Below are 26177 nucleotides of genomic sequence, written 5' to 3' on the forward strand. Positions count from 1 at the left end.
TATTATCCAATCAACCATTTCTCTCTCTATTCCTCTTTTGTTCTCTTTCCCTTTGCCATTCAACTCTCTTTCTTTTTGTTAATTATCTTGCTCTCTTTCTTTTCATCCTTTCTTCTAATTCCTTCAATCAACTCAAACTCAGACATAATTCATTTTCTTCTGCTCTTTCCCTTTATCCATTTATCTTTCTTGATTTTCTTCTTTCATTTTATCAATTCAACCTTTTTTTACTTCCTCAATTCTTTCTTTCGATTATTTTCTTCCTTTTTCTACTTCCCTTTATCCATCCAACCCTCTATCCTCTTTTTTCTTCCTTCCCTTTGTCCATTCAACCCCTTTCTTTTTCTTTCTTTCTTTCTTTCTTTCTTTCTTTCTTTCTTTCTTTCTTTCTTTCTTTCTTCTTCAAACCTTTTTCTTTTCTTCCTTTGTTTTTTCTTTCCCATTATCCATTTAACCCTCTTTTCTTTCCTCTTTCTTTCTTTCTTTCTTTCTTTCTCTAAAAATTCTTATTTTCTAGACAAGTAAAAATACAGTTTTATTTTCAAAACCCATCTAAGTCAAAATGAAGTGAGTTTTTCCTTAAAACAAGCAGAATAACCTGCCAGTTCCACTTTGAAATATTTCCCAAAACTCACCAAAATGCACACAAATGTTGAAAGAGTCTTTTTGAAAAACGTAAGTGCACAACTGAGTAGGAAAAGTGTTTTCCCCCAGTAAAATAAAGTGATGATTTGCTCTCTTTTTCTCATTGGATGGAAGCAGTAATTTATTTGCAAATGTTTCATGTAATATTTCAGTTTTGCGCCTTACTCTAATTTGCATTTTTAGATGGAAACATAGTTAATGACAATCAAACAATCTCTAAAATCTGTCTTATATATTTTTTTTTCACAACAGGTCCCTCTTATATGTGAAACAAAGCCCACGACTAACCCAGCTTTGCCAAACTGTCAGCAGAACAATGGTAGTTTCCAGCCTCCGCCAGCAGGAGTCAAACCAGAGCACATCCCACCTGACGTGGCCCGACTCATGCAGCTGGAGGAAGGGGTCCGTCTGCCGCCCCCTGACCGGAAAAAACCACCCATCCCACCACGACACCTAAAACACAGAGACAAGGACCATTGTGCCATTGACATGAATGGTCTTGAGACTAATGTATAGCACTACAATTGACAGGACAAGAACAATCCACTTCCATGGGAATGGATAACGGGACGTGTGCTATTTCCTTTACAATTTTTTTGTCTGCAGACATGATATTTTGAGATGTTCATAAAGGCGACACATGCACATATTGGCCAATGGTCTATTAAATGGCATTGTCGGCAGCACATCTCGGTTGACCCGTTAAATAATGCCGGAACGGGAAGAAAAGCTGGTTGAGACCCACAACTCAAAGTTGGCCGGTTTCTTTGGGTCGTAGCGATGCATTCATGGCCTTGAGAGTGAAACTTTTTTTCCTGTAGCATAACAAAGAACATGATGCAAGACTGTAAAAAGGCGAATTGTAAATACGACATAGCTGTACATCTCTATGCTGTGTTTTTTTATTTGTATTTTTCTCCAGTTTATATATATCATTTTATAAATTATATTTAATTTTCGTCTTTTAAAGCAGGCTGTGTAAGCATATTGTAAAGACTGCAGATGTGTGCGTGAAGATCAACGTTGACTGATGTAGGTTTGTCACAATACTGGAATTCAGTATCAATCAGTGCTGAAATTTTAAAGACGTCCATTTCCCGCTAACATCTGAGTGCTGTTGAGCACGTTCTTAAGCAGTGCTGATTTGCCATTGTGTTCATGTGCTCAACAGAAATGACTGTGATTGGCCGTGATGGTCATCAGTTCACCAAACTCACCGCTGTTTACTGAGTGTAACCAAGCGGCAACCCGCTCTCCCTCGTGAAGCAAATATGAAAGAAACTAAAACTGCAATTCAACAATATTCCGCTAGTCCTGGCTCCATAATAGAGCATATTTCTATTGAACCCACTGTTAAAAAAGCCAACTTTACAGCAGAAAAAAAAAGGTGTTTACAGCCTGGTACAAAGAACGATTTTGGTTTATATAGCTAATATTACCCTTCGAGACAACTGTGAGAGGGTGAATTTTTTTATAACTCATCCGTTTCGTTTTATATTAGGTTATATTAAAGGGCCACGAAACCCCCCGTCTCAGCAGGGTGTTTTCACACCTCTAGTTTGGAAAAAGTCAGGAAAGTGGGTGTGTCTAGCTCTGTTTAGGTGGGAGTGTCGAGGGGGGAAAAAAGGGATGGGTTTGAAAAAAAATGGGAGTTTCCGTTTGGGCACGCGCTGATTTTCACAGAGGCAAAACAAACACAGACGCAGGGGAGAAAGACAGTGACTGTTTACATGGACATCAGTAATCAAATTATTTGCCAAATTATTCATTTGTCAACTTTAACTGCAGTTTGGCACTTTCATTCAGGAACATTTCACGCATGCCCCTGTGACAAACGAGATATTAGATGCAGGAACTGCTGGAAGAGTGTAGTTTTAATGGAATGTTTGATACGGCACGGCGAATAGGAGATAAAAAAAACTGCTGCATTTCTCTGTAACTTTCTCGGAAAGTCGTGTGTGTATAGACTATCCTGTCACAAAATGCGGTGAAAATCCTACAGGACGGTAATAGTTTGATTAAAATGTTTACATGTTAACACTCGGAGAGCAGCATTTACAGCGGATCTTTCAGTCCAGAATATTGTAGTGATGTTAACATACTGTAAACTTAGTAACTAAATCATTTTGACTAAGGTATGTCTTTAAAAACTGAAAGAGTACTGCTGACGATACGAACTAACTTTGCCATCTGAATAAACAAACAAAGACAACTGATCACACACACCTACCAAATATGTAGAGACAGGACAAATCAACACCAACTGGAGCCGTGTCTTTTTTAAAAGGAGACGAGCGGAAAATCCAGATTTCATAATTTCTAGAGGCGAAAAGCTCTTGGGGTAAAAAATGATCCTTACAAACGGATTTCTGTCACATGTCACGTGCATTGTAATCCAGACGTGAGTCCAGCTGCGCTCTCATAGCGGGAAAATAAAAACAAAACCTTTGTTGAAGCACATTTATAAATGCAACACTGACGACCCACGTCTCCAAATTCATGTTCTTCCACTTGTTTTGGCCGTCTGAACACTGTAACAGGTAAATCTTCGAAGCTATGTCATGCATATGACTGAAGTTGCACCTCATTCACAATAGAGCGCGCTGATTGGTTTGAACCAAGTCTTTCTCATGAATTATTGCTGCACTCTCAGAGACGTCACGATGCACTCGCAGGTACAAACATCCAGTCTCTACGCTGGAATACATGCAAGTATCTAATCACCGTGACGCAGCTTCAAAAATAAGTTTTAAACCTGAATAACGAATTTGCTTGAAATTTTCACTTTTTTTGTGAAATATATGTGTCTTAATAATGTTTTCAGCAGCGTAGGACACATATATGACTGTCAACAGCTCAAAAAATGTGTTTTGGTGCTTCGTGACTCTTTAAGTCTGCATAATTAAGGGCGTGGCCAATTGAGTGACAGCTAGGTCTCGCTGGTCGCCATCACTTCACCTCAGCTGATTCCAGGTGATTAGCTGCTGAACTCGGCATATTCATTGTATTTTTGTGTTGTTTAATGTGGCTTTACACAGTCAATTGCCTTTTGGAATTATTTCCGACAATTATCAGATGATATGGCATGCTGTGTGCACTTAATCGTGCTCATAAACCATTCTCGTGGCCTCCATTTCCCAGGTGAGTAAAACTATATACTTTTAGCCTTGCGTTTACTAACACAGACTATATTTGAAGTGTTTGGAAGTAATTTGCGTTTTCCTTCTGTAGAAAAAACATCATAGGTACAATGTTTAGTGGCTCAATGTGTTACAGCAGTGTTTTAAAAAGACTAAACACTTTATTGATATAGTGTACAACCAAGCACATGTGGTCAGAACACAAGCGAGTCGCAGGTAATGAAGTATTCTCCCAAAGAAAAACCCATCTAAGCAAAATGCCAGCATGTGTCTGCTCCACTAACGCTCCCCCTCTTTGCCCTTGTTTGGTATTCCTCGGTGGGTGCGATGACGCACAAACAAAATGGTGACGGTTGGCTACTTGTAGCTTCTTTTGCGTTCTTCACGAACCTATGGGTGACTTCACGGATACTACGTCCATATCTTTTACAGTCTAGGAGTGTAACCAGAGATACAGGGACACTGGAGCATTTTAAAGCCACAATTCATCAGCGGATCGCTCGTATGTCAGCTTATAAACAAACCAGCTGATCGACATGACTTTAAAATGCTCTAGTGTCCCTGTATCTGTGTTTACACTCAGTAAACAGCGGTTAGTTCGGTGAACTGATGACCTTCACGGCCAATCACAGTCATTTCTGTTGAGCATGTGAACACAATGGCAAATCAGCGCTGCTTAAGAACGTGCTCAACAGCACTCAGATGTTATCGGTAAATCTTCAGTATCGATTAGTACCAAAATCCAGTATCGTGGCAACACTACTGTGATATTGAATGTTTTTGTTTTCAAACACTCATTTTCCCCCCCCAGTACAAATATCTAAAAATCCTTCAAATCAAGATACAATTACTTGAGAAGCAAAATGATTTACAGTAATAAAAATGTTGTTTCCTGACAAATCGAATTCATTTATGCTTAAAATGAACATATATGCATAGGAGATCAAATATTAACTACATACATTGTCCTAGACTTCAAGGTCACTGCTTATTCCTATTTAAAATGTTCAGTTTCACTTTATTCTGATGGTGCCTTTAACGCATTTTGTTGAATTTAAGTTACATCTACATGCCAACTAATTCTCATTACATAAGAATTAGACTGTTAGGTTGGGTTTATGGTTATTGTAGGTTGACATGTACTTGCAAAGTGCAAAGTTAAATGTCTGTTGAAGCAGCAGTATCAACAAGCAGACAGTCTACTAATACTCAAATGAGTATTAATTGGCATGTAGTTGCAACACAACTTTTAGTCAACAAAATGTGAAAGGCCCATCAAAATAAAGTCTTACCAAATATTTTTAACTGGATTGTGATAAAGTTAGCACACCCTATTGAATTTCATGGTTTTGTGTATCAGGGCAGGTCCTTGGCATGTCTTAATGTGATAAACGATAAAACAAAAATCGCATGACATCTCACAGCGGGTCATTATTTATTTAGCAAAAATAAAGCTGTGTTGTGGGTAACGCATTATAAGTTAAGCAAGTTACACGATAATATTACTTTTCTAAGGACTTAAAAAAATAAAGCAACAATATTTGAGTTACTCTATTTAAAAAAAAACTGCATGTTACTTTTTATATTATGTAGCTTTTAAAAACTAAATTACTGAATTAAAATGATCACAATCACATTGAATCACACACTCAATGAGAGAATTCACTCCTTGCGAGAAAAGACAGCAACCAAGATGGCACGCCAGAGTCTTATATTTCTGCAATGGAAGTACTCTCATTGTTTTGAACGTATCGAAGAAAAGGAAAAGGGGATTATCTCAATGGATGTGTTTTTTTAAGGTAAATGAAGGTTATACATTTGTTATACTATGTTGTTGATTGCAGTGCTCCTCTATTTAAAAAAAGAAGAAAAAAACCCTGCATGTTCTGAAAGAGATCAAGCCTCAGCTAGATGAGAATAAATAACACAAAAGTAACTCCAAATTAATGTAACACATTATTTGCTAGAAAAATAACCAAGTAATGCAACTACTTACTTTTTTAAAGGCGTAACTCAATATTGTAAAGTATTAGTAGTGTTTTTGACATTCAACAGATTGATTTGCTCATGCAAATATGTTTCAAGAGTTCACACTTAGATATTGTTTGACAACTGTTAGCAGGTTTGGCATGCTGTCCCGGGAGAGAACCCTGAGCTCGGAGTTAGGTGAGCCCAGGGCTCCCGCCTGGTCCATAGAGCATATGCGGGGAGTACGAGATCAGGTGGTTCTCGAGAGCTCCCCGTGGTAAGAGGAAGAAAAGGAGGAGAAGGGGTGGATGGGGGGTTTCTTCGGAAAACGAAGATAAGAGAGTAGTTCTAGCTAGGCTACTTATAGTGAGTTGGGGTTAATCTGATTGGCTAACTAGTGAATGTAAATGAGTGGCCAGCTGCGGTCAATCATATCACGTGCTCCTCTCGAAATTAGTTTGAAAACTTCACTTCAAGAGTTCACACTTAGATATTGTTTGACAACTGTTAGCAGGTTTGGCATGCTGTCCCGGGAGAGAACCCTGAGCTCGGAGATAGGTGAGCCCAGGGCTCCCGCCTGGTCCATAGAGCATATGCGGGGAGTACGAGATCAGGTGGTTCTCGAGAGCTCCCCAAAATGCAGGAGACTCGGGACAGCAGCCGTGTATTCGAAGAAACTCCCCAAAAGGCTTGGATGGCTATATCCGGCTGCTGGATATAGTGGTTTTTCAGAAGGAAAGGTAAAGGGGGCTCCTGTGGGAGCAAAGGGTGATACAGACTCCTGCGGGAGCCCGAGCAGGGTTGGCGTGGGCTATGAATACTCCTGCGGGAGTATAGACTCTGGGAGACCCCTGCGGGGGTTAGAGCCATGGGGTGGACAGGAATCCTGCTGGGGTAGTAAAAATGGGGAAGGGCAAGTGAGGACTCCAGCTGGATAGTGGGGGTGAAGGGGGCTGGGGTGGGGCATGGACTCCAAAGGAGTGAATTGCTCAAGGAACACTCCTTGCGGAGATAGAGCTGGGAGGTGGCAGCGCTATATATAAATATATATGTATATATGAAAATATATAGATATATAAATATATAATGGGGTAATCTAGTGCCTTGGGGGGGGCGATTTTTTGGACTCCTGCGGGAGTCGAAGCTCCTGGACACTCCTGCGGGAGATAGAGCTGTATTTGCCATCTCCAGCTGGAGTCGGGAAGAGGAAGGGCAGGTGAATGCCCCAGCTGAAGGGTGAATGGCAGTTGGGCGATGACCCCTGCGGGGGTCGATGCTCGGGACCACTCCTGCGGGAGTTAGAGCTTGAGGGTGACGGCACTATATATAAATGTATATTTATATGCGAGGGTGCATATATATATACATATATATAAATTAAATAAAATAAATGAAAGGTAAATGTGTAAAATAAATGTATAAGAAAATAAAATAAGCTAGGGCCGGGGAGGGTCGGTGACGTGACTCGTGCTCGTGTCACAGCTCGGGGTTGGTTGAGCTATTTTGGCCAGCTCCAGTAGGAGTCGGGAGAGATGAGGGGGAGGTGAAGACTCCTGCTGGAGGGTGACGGGCAGAATTGGTGCTCTGGGGGTGTTCCTGCGGGAACAGAGCGTGATGGTGGCAGCGCTATATATAAATTAATATTTATATGCGTGGGTGCATATAGATATGAATTTATATAAATAAAATCAAAACAGAGAGAAAAATAAAAGGCAATATTATATGTCATTGTTAAAATGACTTATAATATGTAAAAGCTAGGGTTGGGGGAGGGGCTGTGAGATGATTCCTGCGGGAACCGAAGCTCGGGGTAACACTCCTGCGGGAGTCAGAACCATGGGGGGGGCAGGGTCTTACAGAAGTCAGGGAAAGGTGGAGGGGTGGTGAAGACTTCTGTGGCAGCGGCCAGGGGGGGGGCGGGGTGACAGGGGGTGCCTGGGCGGGAAAAAACTCCTGCTGGAGTTGGGTGAGTGAATAGGGAGAGAAAGCTGAGTGCGACTCAGAGCCAGAAGGAAGAAAGCAGGGTTAGGTGGCTGGGTCGTGCCCGCGCCCTTGGGTGGCTGAGTAGCTCCTCCGCCCTCTGGGAGCCGGGATGGCTGTGTCTTGTCTTATCCCTGGATTAGGCTCGTGCCTTTGGCCGCTAGGTTTAAGGTGTCTGCTGGTGAGGGTCCTTTGTTTAGATGACTGTGGCTGAGTCGAATGTAAGATTTGAAGGTATCGGAAGACCACCTTCCTATTGTTTGTATGTGTTGTTGAGATAGCCCTTTATGTGCAACTGTGGTGGCGGCTCCAAATCTGACTGGAGTATGAATCTGGTGGGAAGCCTGAATGGTGGAGGACTGCTTTAATGTGTTTTTGAAACCAAGGCGTGTCACTGGAAGGTGTGTGAAAAAAAGGGGGGCTGGGGGACTTAAGCTTAGCATTTCCTATAGTGTATGTATGCTAGGAGTGTTTGGAATGGCTTGTGGGGGAGGGAATATGAATATGTAGATGCATTGTCCTTTCCTGGATTGATCTGTTTATCATGATTGATAGTTTCCTCGTCAATCAAAGTTAGATCTGTGATGGTGGGGTGGATGTACGGATCAAATTAGATGTTACTGTAATTTCACAACATCTGAGAAACTCGAAAAAACACAAGAATAAACGTTGCATCTAGAGTGTGGTCTGTATGCAAGGATAGGTATCCTTTCTGAGTGTGGAAATGCGTTGGAGAGTATGTAGGGCGAGATGGGCAGTCTGATGTCTGGGAGGGTGGGAAGCCTTTAATAAGAAGGCCGGTTTACGAATTAGCAATAGAATCATAGTTTGTGTGAATGCAAGTATGTGATGAATAGACTGATTGTTTGCGGGGGCAAACGGGAATGAAGTGTTATGTGGGGAATGAAATGTTTGGATGTGTTCTGTAGGGAGGAACTATTGAGATATTCTGGGGTTACTTCCTAAAATATATTTATAGGTGTTGATGCAAATCATGTATGTGGGAATGTCATCTTCAAAGGAGGGATGAGGTCAGGTGCGGCTCTGCTTCTGGTACCAGTTTCTAGAAACAAAAGCAAGAAAGGGAATCAGCAATTTCCTTATAAAATTAGGAACATGTACAACAGTTATAAATTAATTTTTTTTTTTTTTTTTTTTGCTGAAGTCCAAATGAAGAGTTGTATATGAATTTAAGCATGATAATGATAACGCCTTTTGTTAGTGCAGTGGACAGCGGCTTCATTGTAACGGTAAATGAGAATTTTGGAGGCGGACTATTAATTTTTCCGCGATATGGTCCGTTGGTAGCGCGTCGGCAGTCCTGATAACATCCCTCTAAGCCTACGCCGGGGGCGGCGTCTGTGTATTAAAGATATGTACTGAGGATGAAATTGGATCGTTTATAAATGAGTGGGCAGCAATTCCAGCGCTTAGGAAGGAAAGCATAAGCCAGTCGCACGCATTAAGCGCTGTTCGGTGACGTGCTGCGTTGCGCCATGCATTTAGAATTCAAAACATATGTTCTATCGGGGTGCGCGTCGGGGGCTGTCCGCAGTGCTTAGTCACAATTCAGGACTCTATTTGTATTCTGCCGCGCCACGGAGCGCTATGTAAATAGTTTAGTTTAAATTACATATGAATTTGCGTGTTTGGTGTGCATTAGCCTTTCCCCTGTCATGTGCGCACCCCGTCGCCGCGCTGAGCGGAGTTGATATGGCCGAGATCGGATAGAGATATATTCTCATCTAATCCGGGGACTGATGCTGCGAGTTGGAGGTGCGTGACAAAAAGGCGTCCCTGCAGGATAATGCGCGTGTGAGTTTTGATGTCCTAAGATAGACAGTTTGTGCTTAGCGCGATCTTTTCTCTTCAAGAATATATGAGGGAACTAAATTTCAGTCGATTTATTTAGGTATGTATGTATGCAATTCTGCGAATCCAAATTGATGCTTAGGAATTTTATAGGAGTGCTTGAGCCGGAGGTTCTTCCACGATGGAAATGCCAATATTAGAAAGACTTGTCACTAAGTTTTCTTATATCTTCAGATATATTATATCTTTAGAACTTATATCTCAGGGATACGTGTAAACGTCTAGTAGATGAACTACGTGCGAACGCCGTAGTTATTGGCGAGAATCCCGCAAATTGTTTCTGAAATGTGGTTACTTCTGCGTCCGAATGATAGACAGACTGCGAAGTAGAATTGTGATGCCTGATTAATGCCAGAAATCGGAGATACCAGAGATCAGGGTTTAATGGAATTACTTAAAAGGCGGGGGGTGATGTCGACTGCGAAGCTTTGCAGCAGACTAGATTAATTAAATATCACGCCACAAACCAAGAAATCTCTTTAGGGCATCTTTGTTCGGCGTGATGAATAATGCTGAAAAAGGCGGAATTATGAGAAGATGAAAGATCCGTTATTAGGCGTTTTTAGAAACGTTCTAATGCCCATTTCAGTAGGCTAATGTGAATGTGCTTGACGAAGCAGCAAGAATGAGGGGATCGAACATGAATTTATTGTCGATCTCTTTTTCTATAATAGCTCTGTGATTTCTGGTTCAGCGTTGGTGGAGGGCTGGGAAGGGAGCGCCAAGATACCGGGCTTGGATCCGTTATACAGACCTGGAATGAGAAATTCAGAAAAATTAGGTCAGGGTGCAAACGTAAATCAGTATAAAGATTCAAAATGTTGACAAGTAATTTGTTTTCTTTAGACTTGGCTGACGGCGTGCCTGTCGCCGCAGTAGTAGCAAGTGTGAGAGGAGGGAAGGCTGGGTTTAGAGTGGTAAGGATTGCTGGAAGAGGAGGGCTGGAGTTTGTACTGGATTGGGGAGCTGCAGGCTAGAAGAGTTGCGTTATTGTCCGGGAGATTCCGAGATTGCTTTAGGGCTTTCTCTGGTGGCCCGGGGTGGCGCAGTGTTTGTGGGCTGTAGTACGTAGTGTTTAGGGAGCGTAGCAGGAGCGTGTGGTTGTAATGTCCTAGGGGGGCGGAGTCAGCGAAGACGTGGATTCGTAAGGTCTTTTCAGGTTTATTGCAGCAGTATGGAATGTGTGGTTCCGGCGTCTAGGAGTTTGGAGGAGTTCTGTGACTGTCGTTTGTTGGATACGAGAGACGTATGATGACGCTGGAGAAGGTACGTGGCGGTTTGAAGTAGCGGGAGATAGAGGATTGAATAAAACATTGTGCTCTGGCTGGAGTAGCTAGGCCTTTGGCCTCTTACTGGAGCCTCAGTCTCGGGCAGACTTCCAGGCTGAGCTGGGTGTTGTTGAGATGGGGCTGATGTTTCAGGGAGCGCGGAGCTTTCTTTCTTGCCCGTTGCTGCGCTGTTGTGATCTCCGCCGCCTCCGTTGTTGTTTTCGTTGTAGTTGACGACGATATGATGATGATGATGATGATTGAAAATAGGAGGTTGTTTTGTCCGTGAGTAGCTTTCGGAAGAGCTGGAGCGGACTTGTCGTTAGTTTCTTCGGAAAACGAAGATAAGAGAGTAGTTCTAGCTAGGCTACTTATAGTGAGTTGGGGTTAATCTGATTGGCTAACTAGTGAATGTAAATGAGTGGCCAGCTGCGGTCAATCATATCACGTGCTCCTCTCGAAATTAGTTTGAAAACTTCACTTGATAATCTGGTTTAAATATTTATTTTAGCTTACATTAACTTGCAAATACACTTTAAAAAAAAAAAAAAAAAACATAAAACTTACATTTTAACAATATGACATTCAAAAAACTAAAGAAAAAACAACCAACAGTCATAAAAAATAATAATTAAACAAAAATTAAACATATTTTCACCCAACCAACCACCCACCAGTGCTATCCAATGTTAAAAGTAGGTACTGTAGTGCAAATATGAATTCATTCACTTTCTTTTCGGCTTAGTCCCTTTATTAATCTGGGGCCGCCACAGTGGAATGAACCGCCAACTTATCCAGCACATGTTTTACACAAAGGATGCCCTTCCAGCCGCAAGCCATCACTGGCAAACATCCACACACAATCATTCACACACATACACTACAGACATCCTAGCCAACCCAATTCCCTATAGCCCATGTGTTTGGACTGTGGGGGAAACCGGAGCACCCGGAGGAAACCAACACCAGCACAGGGAGAAATTCCAACTAACCCAGCCGAGGCTCGAACCAGCGACCTTCTTGCTGTGAGGCGATTGTGCTACCCACTGTGCCACCATGACGCCCTAGTAATAATATTGATTGAAAGAAAATGAAAAGTGGACCCTTTTTTTTTTTTTAAATAACACATTTTGTCTATTAGGGTATACCTGATTTTTTTCCAGATGTAATGTATCCTTTAACTCTGTCAGCCATAATTTAAGAGTTGGATTTTTTTTCTTCCCAAACAAAATGATATGTTTTTTGGCAGAGATCAACTTATATGAAACAAACTATTGTTGTTCCCGTGTAAGTCTCAAACATTCTTTGGAAACTCCAAATATAATTAATATAGGTTAATCTGGTTCAATCAGAATGTCTAATGTATCTGAAAAAACTTGAAATATATGATTCCAGGAACTCTGTAATTTTGGAACATGTCATTCATTCATTCATTTTCTTTTCGGCTAAGTCCCTTTATTAATCTGGGGTCGCCACATTGGAATGGACCGCCAACTTATCCTGCATATGTTTTACGCAGCTCATTCACACTCATACACGTCGGACAATTTAGCCAACCCAATTCACTTGTACCGCATGTCTTTGGACTGTGGGGGAAACTGGAGCACCCGGAGGAAACCCACGCGAACACAGGGAGAACATGCAAACTCCACACAGAAACGCCAACTGACCCAGCCGAGGCTCGAACCAGTAACCTTCTTGCTGTGAGGCAACAGCACTACCCACTGCGCCGCCTTTGGAACATGTCTGATAATTTAATAATAATATTGTTTGCAAATATTTGAGAGATGTAGAGAAATTACAGCTGGCCTTTGTGTGTTCATTCTTGATATGAATTGTTTACTTGCTACGTCGCGTCACTTCCCTACATCACACTTGTGCTCTGATTTGTTGCTGAATAACCAGTGCCAATTCGACATGCTGAATCAGACCAACGTGATCCGACATAAACCAGATGAGAGCCAACATATGGCAAACACAACAAACCAACTAACCGGACCCACACTGGTGTTTACCGACCCTTAGCTGCTTGGAAGAATTGAGCTATACTTTATCATTTAAGGGTCAATGTAACATTGCTAGAGTTTGAAGCATCCGTGCTCCACATATAGGCTTCTAGCCAATGGCTAATTTGCAGCCTTAAAAGCCAGTGCACACAAGACGTTTTTTTGCTCGCGTTTTCCATCGACGTTTAACGCCTCGTGACTAAATAAAGGGTGCCAATGTGATCGTGCACACCAACACGCAAAACGGCAGGCGTCAAAGCGTCATTGTTAAAGAAACGCCTCGTGCTCGTTTTTTTGTTTTGACGCGCCACGTCAAACCCTTCTCCTCCAATCAGATTGGCACTTTTGTTCACGTGCACGGAGCTGCTAAAGTTACAGTAAACAGCACTTGCAGGCGCTCAAGCGCAAAACTGTCAATGCAGGTGCACATTGAAGATATGCCCAGAGGCGATATGAACGTGGAGCTGCTTATTGCACTGGTGAACAATAATCATTTCTTCATCGCTAGAGCTGGAGCTGCTACTTGAACCATCCATGCTTGTTCGAGTCACCAGTAACTTTAACAACAAGCGTGTGAACTTCCTCTCTTCCTCGTCTTCTGTGTTAAAAGCGGGGTGTCAGAAGCTTAAAGTTGTGTAGCGCCATCTAACGTCAAGGAGTGATTTTGCATACTCTTCTGCTTGACGTCAGTGAAAATTGATTGGGTTTGAATGCGGAAAAACGTCTCGTAAAACGCCAACGAAAAGCGTCCTGGTGTGTATGAGCCTTAATGCCCGTGCACACCGAGACGTTTTTTGCTCGCGTTTTCCGTCGACGTTTAACGCCTTGTGACTAAATGAAGGGCGCCAATGTGATCGTGCACTCCAATGCGCAAAACGGCAGGCATAAAAGCGTCATTTTTAAAGAAACGCCTCGTGCTCGTTTTTTGGTTTTGACGCGCCGCGTCAAACCCTTCTCCTCCAATCAGATTGGCACTTTTGTTCACATGCACGGAGCTGCTGAAGTTACAGTAAACAGCACTTGCAGGTGCTCAAGCGCAAAACTATCAATGCGAGCACACATTGAAGAGATACCCAGAGGCGATATGAACATGGAGCTGCTTATTGCACTGGTGAACAATAATCATTTCTTCATCGCTAGAGCCGGGGCTGCTACTTGAACCATCCATGCTTGTTCGAGTCACCAGTAACTTTAACAACAAGTGTGAACTTCCTCTCTTCTGTGTTAAAAGCGGGGTGTCAGAAGCTTAAAGTTGTGTAGCGCCATCTAACGTCAAGGAGTGATTTTGCATACTCTTCTGCTCGACACCAGTGAAAATCGCTTGGGTTTGAACGCGGAAAAACGTCTCGTAAAACACCAACAATAAACGCAAACGAAAAGCGTCACGGTGTGTATAAGCATTTAGTCCCTGTGATTTGTTTGATTTTTTGAAAAGCACACAATTATACCTAAAGCAGTGTGCACCGTATAAATGAACTTCTCATTCAGTATCTTGATGTCTTAAATTACTTGATGTCTCGTTTTTTAAAGAAGCAATACAAATTTATTTCGTTTTTGATGAAAACAAGAACAAACAGCCTGCCAATGTGGTCTGCAAAATAAACATGTTTTCCCTTTAAACCAGGTCTATTTTTCCTGCCACATTTGCAGCCGTTTTAACACCACTTAACATCCTTTTAGGACTGTTTATACATGTGTTTTGCAAAACAAGACAAAATGAGCAAGTATGAAAATATTTTTGGCAGAGGATATTCTCCTCTCCCTGATCTGCTAAGCCTGCTCTCGTGCAAAACACATCTGGCTCACTCTCACTGTAATGCATTCAGCAAAATATTGCAATAAACTAAATGAAAAAGCACTGACGAAGGCATTCAAGGTAAGTGAACTTCACACAGGTTAGTGGGCTTGACAAAACACCTGTAGAAACAAACAAACAAACTCTCCCTCCTTACTCTAGCACTTCATTCTGTGAGCACTAACATTTGCTTTGTATAATCAGCACTTCTTGTGTGTGTATCGCCTCTTCTTGTTGATTTGTTGAATGCCTCTTCAATTGTAAGTCAGTTTTGGTGAAAACATCTGCAAAATGGCTAAAAGTGAATGCATGTTATGAATGTAATAAACAATTTTTCCATACATCTGACAATAATAGAAAATAGGCTGGTCAGCTCCTCAAGTGTTGCGGCTCTGAGCGGTGCATCCGGTGTGTGACACTCTTATTAAGCATCAAGTGGTGCATCAAAGGCACACATAAGTACACGTTGTGTCACACCATCTCTAAATATTTGATTCTACACAGCTTTAAGGGATACGGACAACGTCAGCGATGTCGGGCGTTTGTTCTTGTTGCTTATAGAAGGCAAAGTGCGCAGTATGGCGCATGCGGTGAGTGACACCATCAACTAGCATGATCGCATTCATCTAATTTGCTTAAACTAAATTTTGACACACCAACATGCAGCAGAAGCTTTACAAAAGTTGCATGTAAAGGGGCGGGGGGGATGGGGGAACACGTCAAACTTATAAGATGTGAGGGCTCATGGAATCAACTTAAAGGTGAGGAATGGACTGTCTTTGACAGCTTGTGACATCATCTGGCACTTTCAGTGAGTAGGTTTACATGGACACCAATGCTCTGATTTTAATATGATTAAGACAATACTCTGATCAAGAGTCTACCACGTAAACAGTGTGTTTTGATTATCTTAAAGGACCACAGACACAAACTGCGGAGGAAACATTCATAGGCTAGTGACGCAATGACGTTGATGGATCTATGTGCTACAACATGTCATGGGGAATCATGACTGTAACATTCAAAAAGCAGCTCATGTAAACACCTGAATCATATTATTGTCTTATTCAGATTAAGGCAAATCATAAGACCACTGATGTTCATGTAAAAGTAGTCACAAGCCCCAAACCCAGAAAAAAAGGTGCTCCCTGATTTTGATGACAGCCTTTCCACAGGTTAGTAGTAAGCTAATGTAATGTTAATAGCATAATATAAATCTTGCATTCATGCCAACAAACAAATGATCAAAAGAAATATATTAATGCAATTCAAAGATATGAAATATGAATTGATGTTTACTTTAAACTTTCTTAAAAAGTCTTGCACTGACACTTACAGCAGAACCCACCGTTTCATTATATGGAGATTCTGAATCGTTTTCGTTGTGGACCCTTGACCTGCTGTCATGAGGTAAAGTTTCCTCTCGGCTGTTACAGCTTTACTTCTGGGTACAGACTTGAGCTTGTCTGCAGAGCGAGTTTTCTCCTCCGCATCTATCATGGATCATCTGTGATCGCCGCGTCCCTTTATTAGTCACTCATCGGTGAACAGCGCCAGAGCATTAGAGCTAATCGCAGCCTTTTCTGTGGGGCGCATGACCAATCATAGGGGTCTAAGAAAGAACTCGCTAGACAAGGCTCAGAAAGCGAGCGGGATATTTATAATTGTTTATTAGCTATAAATGCTCATGTTGTTCTGTGCATGAGTTTTTAAAAGGTACAGTTTATATATCTGACTGTTTGTATTAAAGGAGAAAATTGTGTATATATATATATATATATATATATATATATATATATATATATATATATATATATATATATATATATATATATATATACACACACACATTTTAATACAAGAATTGCTGTGATTCGAAGTAAAATATAAAACTGTGTATGGAAAGCATCATCAATACACCGAATTGAACCGGATCGATGGCATCATAATCAGAACTGAACCGTGAGACCAGTGTGGGTTCACACCTCTAACAAGTAGGGATGCAACGGTTCTTGGTAAAAAACACAAACAAACATATAGTCCCGTTATCATCCCGTTTGGTGCGCCCTGTGATCAGCGGTTCAGAATACGCATTATTAATATTGGCTTGTAACTACAACAAAGCAGTTCTGCCTTTGGACACTTCCGATTACCTTTTAGGAGTATTGCACATGCGAAGACCTGTCCTATCACCTCTTAGTATATAAATCTGTTGTTGACATCACATGTCGGTGTGTGGAGCTTCTGTGCGTTTCAGCATGGCAAGTAAAGGAGATAAAGCGTAAATGCGCTGGTGAGGCCAAATCACAGCGCATTGCCGTTAGTGTTTCAACAGACACTCGATATAAATTCAGACGACTCAAAAACAGAACGAATGCCGTTTTTTGTTGTTGTTGCAAAGATAGCCTAGATCAGTGGTCACGAACAAGCGGATCGAGGTCCATGTCCAGACCCAGAAACGTCCCATACGGACGAGGACATACAGCAGGCCTGTTACTTCAGTCCCTCTTCTGCTGGGTGTTCCCAGCACCCGATCACTCCCGCTATTCGCTATTCACTCTGTTTACCCGCTGTCTGGTAAGAACAGATTTCTTCTCGACTGACTACCGCTGAATTAAGAGAGAAGAGCGCTCTCACTTTGCTTATGTTTCATTCACTACGATGGTGCTATAAGTGAAACGGAGCTCTATGGAATCAAAACAAAATCATGTAGAAATCATAAATAAAAATGCATTGTTGCCTTGGTAATGCAAGCATAATGTAAACAGAAGTAATAAACACTTTAAAAGTGCTCAATTATTAAGATTTGTTGACTTAATTATTATCTGCATGATTGGTTGAGACTGCTGAGTCGAGATGTGAAATAGAATAAGGGGAAATTCAAGCTTTTTCTCTTTATTTTCTTACGCATTTTATTTGAACATACAATTTTCAAAAAGCCCAACTTTTATTTAAGTAATACGAGAACATGCAAATCTGCAGTCATATGTGTGAAGCTGTCGCATTGGCAGGTGTTTGTTACCCAATAAATATGTTTATTGTTCTTTTAATTTTTATGTAGGCATTTTTTCTAAGCATACCACAAACCGTAGCATACCAAAACCATGACCCTAAAACCGTGATACACACCGGACTGTGAATAGATTGAACCATTGCACCCCTACTAACAAGTACAGCCAGTGACACTCTAGTATCAAGCAACAGCAAAGTACAATTTCAGAGATGCTTGCTAATATAAGTTAATATCTTAAGTTCCTTTTGCGTTTTAGCAGTAAGAAGCTACAATACAGATTGAGCTGAAGCTTTGCTACAAAATTAAATCGCAAGCCAAATCGAAATCGCAATATCTGTCAAAGAAAAAAAAACGCAATTAGATATTTTCCACAACTCGCACAGCCCTACAATCCACTTTCATTTTCAAAAACTACCAAGTTAACCTAATTCATTGATGCTGTCCCAACCAATATTTCTACAATGTAGAGTGTATCACAGGCCTATCTCTGTGATGGTCCGTCATGTCTCTAATCTCAGCTATATTGCGGCCCACTCTCATTTGTGCTGATTACGAATGCACATTTCTGTAAAGCTGAACATGGCACGAGGGTGATTCACGGCCGGCTGCTGTCGTCTCTGAGAGCTGATTAAAGTGCTCAGATGTGCTCACAGCTTTTCTCATTGACATATAGAGAGCTCTCCATGTGCTCTTCGTGATTAACTGAATTAGGTTGAAATCCCTCGCTCAGACTTTGACACTGATGCACAGGTACAGAATCTGCGGTTTAAACGTGGACGGGAGAAATGCACTATGTTTGGATCCATCCAAGTAGAGGGAAGATATTTATCTGACACCCATGCCAAATTGTTAATGCCACAATTTGGAGCTATTATCATCTTCCATCCAAGGTGATTAAAGTTTAGCTTTTTAAATTAGGTTTTATTTTCAATGCTACACTGTTAGCGGTTTTTATAAGTTACACAGCATTTAACTGTAATATGAACTGTAGGACATGCAGTACGTTATGTTACATTGTGACATTTTACAATAAAGATATGCATACAATTGTGGTAAATACAGTATTTATGCTGTAATTGATTTACAGTAAGCTACTGGTGAACTGCTGCCAGAAATTTACTGTAGATTCTACAATTGTTCACAGTGTATTTTTACATTTGCTGTATATTTCAGTTTAGTTTTAGCTTGCTTCATTTAATGATTTTGTTGGTTTTAGTTTTGCTTTTATTTTGTGAACACATTTTTATTTACCTTTTATGTATTTAGTTTCAGTTTTTGTTTTAGTAATATAAGTGTATCAGAGTGAAGAGAATATACTCAGTGTCAATCAGAACGAAGTTTAGTGTTTGCACAACTTACATTAACTCTTCGCAAATCTCTTAGTATCAAAGGTGCAGTATGTAAGTTTAACACCCAGTGGTTGAACTAGGTATTGCATGCCTGGTTCAAAACACCAATAATATCCAGCTGCAGAACCGCAGAACCACACACGTTTTAGGCATACACAATCTGGCACACACAATCTAGGCAAACCATATATGGTTACGACGGATGTTAATGTTATTAAAGTCTTCTTGGACATCGTCATCGATAAATTTTGATATATGTGGTTAATAAATATTGTACACAATAAACAATAGTGTTTACTTTACTTTATTTCACAAATATTGCGATCGAGACGGGCAAATGGGGAGCGATGTTTCCGATATAATAGACTGAACAGTTTTCTATCAGTGATCACGGATGATCAGTCATTATTATCTGACAGAGTAAATATCGCAGATACTCGTTTGCTGGCCTTGCTGAAAGATCTAAATTGGACAGGTTTATTTTATATAATGGATTCATTTCTAATAAAGGAAATAATAGCAAGTTAATATAGGCAATAATACATTTTACATGCAATAAATGTATAACACCACATTAATATTTCACTCAAGCGATTTAACAGTGTGTATTTGCTTAATTTTCTAATAACTTTTTAATTAATGGTATCCCCACATTAAATACTGTAGTAGGCCTAATTTATAGGAAGCAATGTATTGTTTTTAAACCAAAATTTAGCAATAAAAACAAATTAACTATTAATAATTAATCAAAAAAACAATAAGTAAATATATATATATATATATATATATATATAACTAACAGATGTGACAGTTTAGTAAAATATATTAGTTTATAATCAGATAATCAGTTAAGATAATCAGTTAATAACTATATTATATATTGTTTAAATGATTAACTATAGTAATTCATTTTAATGTGACACATTATTGTTTGTTTTTTATATTTTACAACAGTGATTTTAACCAAGTATGATAATATTAAGATCCTGAATTAGTTTATTACACTTAATCCTACAATTATACGGTCTGACGGTTTTCTTTGTGTATGTGGACACGTGAATAAAGTCATAAGTGTCTTTAACCAATTATTTTTATTTACATAATTTGGGTTCAGAAACTGCAGAGGTTTTAAAATGATCGTTACGATAAATAATAATAATGACTGAAATGGGAAACCATATTTGTGAAATTCAATAGGTGGCGATAATGTTAAGGAGTTAAGTTACCATATATGGTTTGTCTAAATCGTGTGTGCTAGATTGTGTGTGCCTGAAACGCGTGTGGTTCTGCGGTTCTGCAGCTGGATATATCTCCAAAACACACTCAAGCGCAGGTTGCCAGATTGATGACACCAACAGGAGCGAGCCTGGCTATCAAGCCTAAAGGCTAATTTAAGGATTATTTAAGTCGTGTTCTAATAAAAGCAACAGCACGCAATAAAAGGGATATTTTCATATTAACGTTTTTGTTCTAACCAACACTTGGAATTTATATTTTAGAAACAGCTTCTATTTCTCACAGGTGAACAACAGGATAAACTGACAATGATCACCTCAGGTATGCCTCATGTGCTTTATTCAGTGTTAAATTATGTGAGCTTGAATGCCATTTTACATGACATTTATTGCCATACTACTGAAAGCAGCAGCAGATAGTTCACCTCAGATCCTGAAAATAAAATAAACTGTTTGAAATTGAACTTTATAAATGTGACTCAAAACCAACACATAGTGGTTCAGCATGTACATTTAATAATGTTAAAGAGATTTAATATGTATTAATTAGATTATAAACCTTACCATTTTGTTAAAGTGCAGTGAGTGCACTATTCTGTGCTTCTAAATGGCTGTATTTTAATTTCTGTCTTGTTTCATCTGGTGCAAACAGCCAAATTGCTTATCTAATGTTTGTCTAATGTCGATATAGCGATCGACAATTGGCTCCTGTACTAGAGGGCGGGTTTTATTCGCCATATAGCGATCGACGATTGGCTCCTGTACTAGAAGGTGGGCTTTATTAGCCATATTGACCGTTACGCTTTTCTTCATTCAAAACTGTGTTGCCAGATTGGAAATGTCAAAGTATCGTCAAAATCATCGTATTTGGAGTAATATTTTTGTACACGAGTCAAACGGAGAGTATACAGCTATCATCTAGACACATAGCCTTTTGACACAATGTGCAAATGACCATAATACGTAAAAAAAACTAGGCATACCTTAGTGGGAAGGTTCAAACTCCACCTCTGAGTTGCTGTCATCGAGAGTTGCATGTTGCCAGATGTTGAGGGATTCATTTTGCTGTACAAATTGGATGCCGTCATGGACTGCAAAATGGTTGGCTTTAAAGCAGTGCACCCTCCCGAATTTTTAACACACTCCGAGGTGTGCATGCTTTGTTTTGAGAAATTCTGTATAAGATAACAAATATCCATGAGGGTTAATTAACTGCCTCACTAACAGAATACCGTTATTGAACCAATTCTGATAATATAAAGATTTGTTTTTAAATAAAACATCCTTGTTATTCCATATGAAATAATTGTGGGGCGAAAAATTGTGTTTATATACCAATTTCCAAGATAGAAGGGCTTGTCTATGAAAACTGGCCAATTTAACAGGAATTTTGTCAACAGAAAAATTACATTTTAACAAAAAGTCTATGCCGCCCAGAGTATTGAATATATAATTAGGAAATATATTGAAATAATTGTCTCTATTCTTCATAAATTCAATCAACCATTTAATTTTAAAAGTATCATTAAGAGTATTATAATCTAAGACCTCCAGTACGCCTTGCTCTTTAGGATTACAAATAATCTTTTTTTAAATGTGATTTATTTCTCCAAATAAAGTTATAGAGAATCTTATCCAGTTCTTTAATAACATTGGGAGGTACATCTAACGATAATGATGTATATATGGATCTAGATATTGCTTCTGCCTTTGATAACAATACTCTCCCAAATAATGAGATGTCCATCATTAACCACATATTAAATTTATTTCTAGTTTTTTCAATAATTGGTTTAAAATTTAATTGACTTCTTAGTTTTTCATTTTTACAAATAATTACGCCCAAATATGCTAATTTATGTTTAACAGGAATATTTTCTATTTTTATAAAAGAGCATTCTTTAAGGGGAAATAATACAGATTTATCTAGATTCATTCTAAGGCCTGAAACATCAGTGAATTCCTCAATATGTGTAATAATTTTTGGTATTTCACCCCAGTTGCCAACTATTTTCAACGAAAAGTCGCTAGATTAGGTCATACGTTAATTTGCATATTACTCACATCATCACGTGCTACTGTTTCTGTTCGTTTAACAGCCTATGGTCAATAATGGGGTATTTATATTTGCACAGCGGTTTATGCAAGCACGTCAGTTCAACTAAATGTATTGCTGTTTGAATACAGTATATCATTATAGATGTGTAGTACTGGTGAATTTGCAGTAATCTCTCAGAAGTAATAAACTCAGACAAGTTCCGGAACTCTCACTTAAAATATATCTGTGATTGTGAACTAGAAAAGAATAAACGGTCAAATTAAATTGTTAAAATAAAGGAGAAGCAGATCGGTTTGACTATACAAGGGAAATACCTTCACACTGCCGGTGCTAAGGCTGCTGTACGTGGACTGGGCCGCCTGTCTGTGCTCTGAAGCGTGGGTGGGGCCGGCGGCATCACCCGCAGCTCGTTGTGAAGAGTAGAGACGGTACAGTATGAACAAATGACCGTCTATAAAAATCTATAGTAACACAAAAAAAAGTCGCTAGATTTGAGCTAGTCGCTTTTTTGAACATTTGTCGCTAGGGGAGTCTGAAAAGTCGCTAAGTTGGTAACACTGCTGAGAACTACTGACCTAACCACGGGCACGCGCAGCAGGAGCGTTAACTCGTGAGAGAGAGAGCCATTCTCTACGTTGATTGGCTGAGGAGATAGAAAAACGTTCCTAACTCCACCTTCTCCTCACAGACAGTACAGAGAAGATGCAGCTAACGTTAGATCATAAGTAATGAAGCCCGAAGATTACAATGAAATTACTTTAAAATGCCATAAAATGCTGAAATGATCGTACATTGTAGGATTTTTCTCATTATTGTACAGTATACAGTATTGTATACAGTGGTCGAAATTATCGTACAAAAACGATAATTATCGTACGTCTGGCAACACTGATTCAAAACAATACGAATGACATGTTTTGTGTATTCTATAGTCTTTGTTATCACACAACTGCCAACTTAAAATTAACAAATTACAAATATAAAGAGTATTAAAACTGAACTTACCTTATGTTGGTGGTGTTAAATGCTGTCTAATTACAGAACTACCATTTTTCACTACAAAATGTAGCCTAACTGCTTCCAGCTAATAATAAAATGAAGTTGCTAATGTATGACCCTTTCCCCTTAAACGCACATGGTAATGTAGGCTAACAAAAATATGTGAAAATATCCAGACTTTCACCTACCTAAATAAAAGTGTTAACGTTTAAAAATGCATTTCAGCGTGGTTTTGATAACATGTTTGCTTTTCTTTAATAACTAAACACTTGTTTTTGCTCTCTGAGGAGCTTTAATTACTGTTATGATAGCAAAAATTATGCTGTTAATGAGGATTTAACAGAAGTTTCAATCTTTCAGTCCGCTTTGCATCATTCATCCGTGTGTGTTCACTCCTGTCGATATTTTTTCCACAGGTTTCTCACGTGTTCATTAATTAGATATATAAAGCTGCCCGGTTTTAACACCCTGGCTGTCAGCTGAAGAAGAACCGTCCTTTCATTAAACCCTGTTTGAATAAATTCTCGGAAAATCACAACAGAGAGTTACAGCATGATGTACAAGGCTGAAGAAAGACCAAATCTGCCTGAACAGAAATGTGAAAACTTTATATCCGTGATGCACTACAAATAAAAATAAATAAATAAGAAAATAAACAAATAAAATGATTTTTATAAGATTTTTGTACTGTGGTTTTGTCCAAATATCTCAAAAAGCACTCTTAAATCAAAAAGCATTTTTTGACAAGTAAAAAAAAGTTGTTTTCAGAAATGCACATAATTGGGTTTTCCCTTTAAACAAAGAAATAAAATCTACAAAATATTAAGCAAAATATTATGTTTTAGCTTTAAATAAGATTATTTTGCTTGTTTTAAGGAAAAATTTACTAAATATATTAAAAAGATTTCTACCCTGCTGAAAAATCCAGTTTAAACCAGCCTGGTTTTAGAGGGGTTTTGGCCATTTAAAGCCTGGTCTTAGCTGGTCAGGCTGGAACATGACCAGCTAAAACCAGCTTGACCAGCCTGGTTTAAGCTGGATATAGCTGGTTTTGGCTGGGCTCCCAGCCTGGCTAGGCTGGCCAAGCTGGTCATCTCCCAGCCTGACCAGGAAACCAGGCTGGAAACCTGACCAGGAAACCAGGCTGGAAACCAGCCTGGAAATGGCCAAAATCCCTCTAAAACCAGGCTGGTCGACCAGCTAAAACCAGCCAACTAGCCTAGGCTGGTTTAAGCTGTTTTTTTCAGTAGGGTAAAAACATTGAAGTGTGAGGAAAATTAAGGTAAAGGATTGCTAAAATTTATTAAAACTGAAAAATCACCTTCATGTCATTCAAAACCATGTGCTAGTGCTGAAATACAAGGCATTTTGTTTAAAAAAAAAAAGGAAAGAATTAAAAAGGAAAATGTGTTGTGTTCTTGTGTAACCCTGTTCATTTTGTTTAAAATTTGATTTAAACAATAGGCCAGATCAGTGCTGTCCAAACTCTGTGCAGGAGGGATGGTGTCCTGCTGAGTTTAGCTCCAACTTGCTTCAACACACCTGCCAGGACGTTTCTAGTATATCTAGTTAGAGCTTGATTATTCGGTTCAGGTGTGTTTGATTAAGGTTGAAGCTAAACTCTCCAGGACACCGGGCTGCAGCTCTGTTCAGTTTGGCTCCAACCCTAATCAAACACAGCTGATCCAAATAATCACGGTGTTCAAGACTACTAGAGACTATTGAGCAGGTGTGAGTTGGAGGTGGTTGAGCTAAACTATGCAGAGCTGCGGCCCTCTAGGAATTGAGTTTGATACCATTGGGCTAGATGAATAACTTGTAAATACAGACTTGCTGAGAGGCTGTTGTCATTAATTAAAAAATAACTTGTACTACATGTATTTATGAGTATTACATAATTTATTATTTTCATTTGAAGCTGCGGTCACCCTAGAGTTTGAGCATGCGAAATTCTGTCATACGGCGCTGCGAAAAGAGGCGGGATTTACCAAGATGATTAGACATTTTAAAAAGCAAGCGATTGGTCCATATTTTACATTTCTGTACAGAGAGGTCATGTTTTGATCCTCGATTGGTCTCACGCAGTCAAGTAATGCGATTTCGCAGGTCAGAATTCACCAAACGTGAACATTCCAACGCAGTGATCTGCGAAACTTGACGCACGAGCTTGCGTTTCAGGTCTTGACGCGTGCATATGAATGGAAGTATATGGGGCGAAAAGTGCAGTGTGACCGCAGCTTTAATCTTTAAAACAGTTGTGGTTATTCATGCAGAAAACTACATTACCCATGATGCTGTACTGAAAATTCCACCAATCAGAGGCTCACAACAAAAAGAGGGCACCAAAAGAGAACTTAGCCCAAATTAATATGTACATAGTCACCGGCCACTTTATTAGGTACACTCGTCCAACTGCTCGTTAACGCAAATTTCTAATAAGCCAATTTCATGGCAGCAACTGAATGCAATAATGCATAGTAGACATGGTCAAGACGATCTGCTGCAGTTCAAACCGAGCATCAGAATGAGGAAAAAAGGTGATTTAAGTGACTTTGAACATGGCATGGTTGTTGGTGCTAGACGGGCTGGTCTGAGTATTTCAGAAACTGCTGATCTACTGGGATTATCACACACAACCTTCCTCCTAAGGTTAACAGAGAAGGGTCTGAAAAAAAGAAAATATCCAGTGAGTGGCATTTCTATGGGCGCAAATGCCTTGTTGATGCCAGATGTCAGAGGAGAATGGCCAGACTGGTTCCAGCTGATCGAATGGCAACAGTAACTCAAATAACCACTCATTACAACCGAGGTCTGCAGAAGAGCATCTCTGAACACACAACACGTCCAA

At 39.7% G+C, this 26177-nt stretch overlaps 1 protein-coding gene and 1 long non-coding RNA gene across 3 annotated transcripts in view; one reads left to right on the forward strand and one right to left on the reverse strand.

The window, feature by feature from the left end:
- The window catches only part of slc1a7b (solute carrier family 1 member 7b), a 151782-nt gene extending 150591 nt beyond the window's left edge, over window positions 1-1191 (forward strand). Inside the window, exon 11 of one of the 2 annotated variants that reach the window (XM_056448864.1) lies at window positions 898-1191. In XM_056448864.1, coding sequence (XP_056304839.1) covers window positions 898-1161 — 264 coding nt within the window. In that variant the 3' untranslated portion in view covers window positions 1162-1191. Of the gene's footprint in view, window positions 1-892 lie in introns of both variants that reach the window. The other variant, XM_056448865.1, reaches the window with a different exon arrangement.
- Window positions 446-22842, reverse strand: LOC130216931 (uncharacterized). The gene is made up of 3 exons (XR_008835843.1): window positions 22645-22842; window positions 21255-21446; window positions 446-1098 (listed from the first exon to the last, which is right to left on the reverse strand). It is a non-coding gene; the product is annotated as an uncharacterized LOC130216931 (long non-coding RNA).
- Window positions 22843-26177: the final 3335 nt, after the last annotated feature.

This window comes from Danio aesculapii, chromosome 23 (genome assembly GCF_903798145.1).
Source record: "Danio aesculapii chromosome 23, fDanAes4.1, whole genome shotgun sequence".
In the NCBI taxonomy this organism is placed as follows: domain Eukaryota; kingdom Metazoa; phylum Chordata; class Actinopteri; order Cypriniformes; family Danionidae; genus Danio; species Danio aesculapii.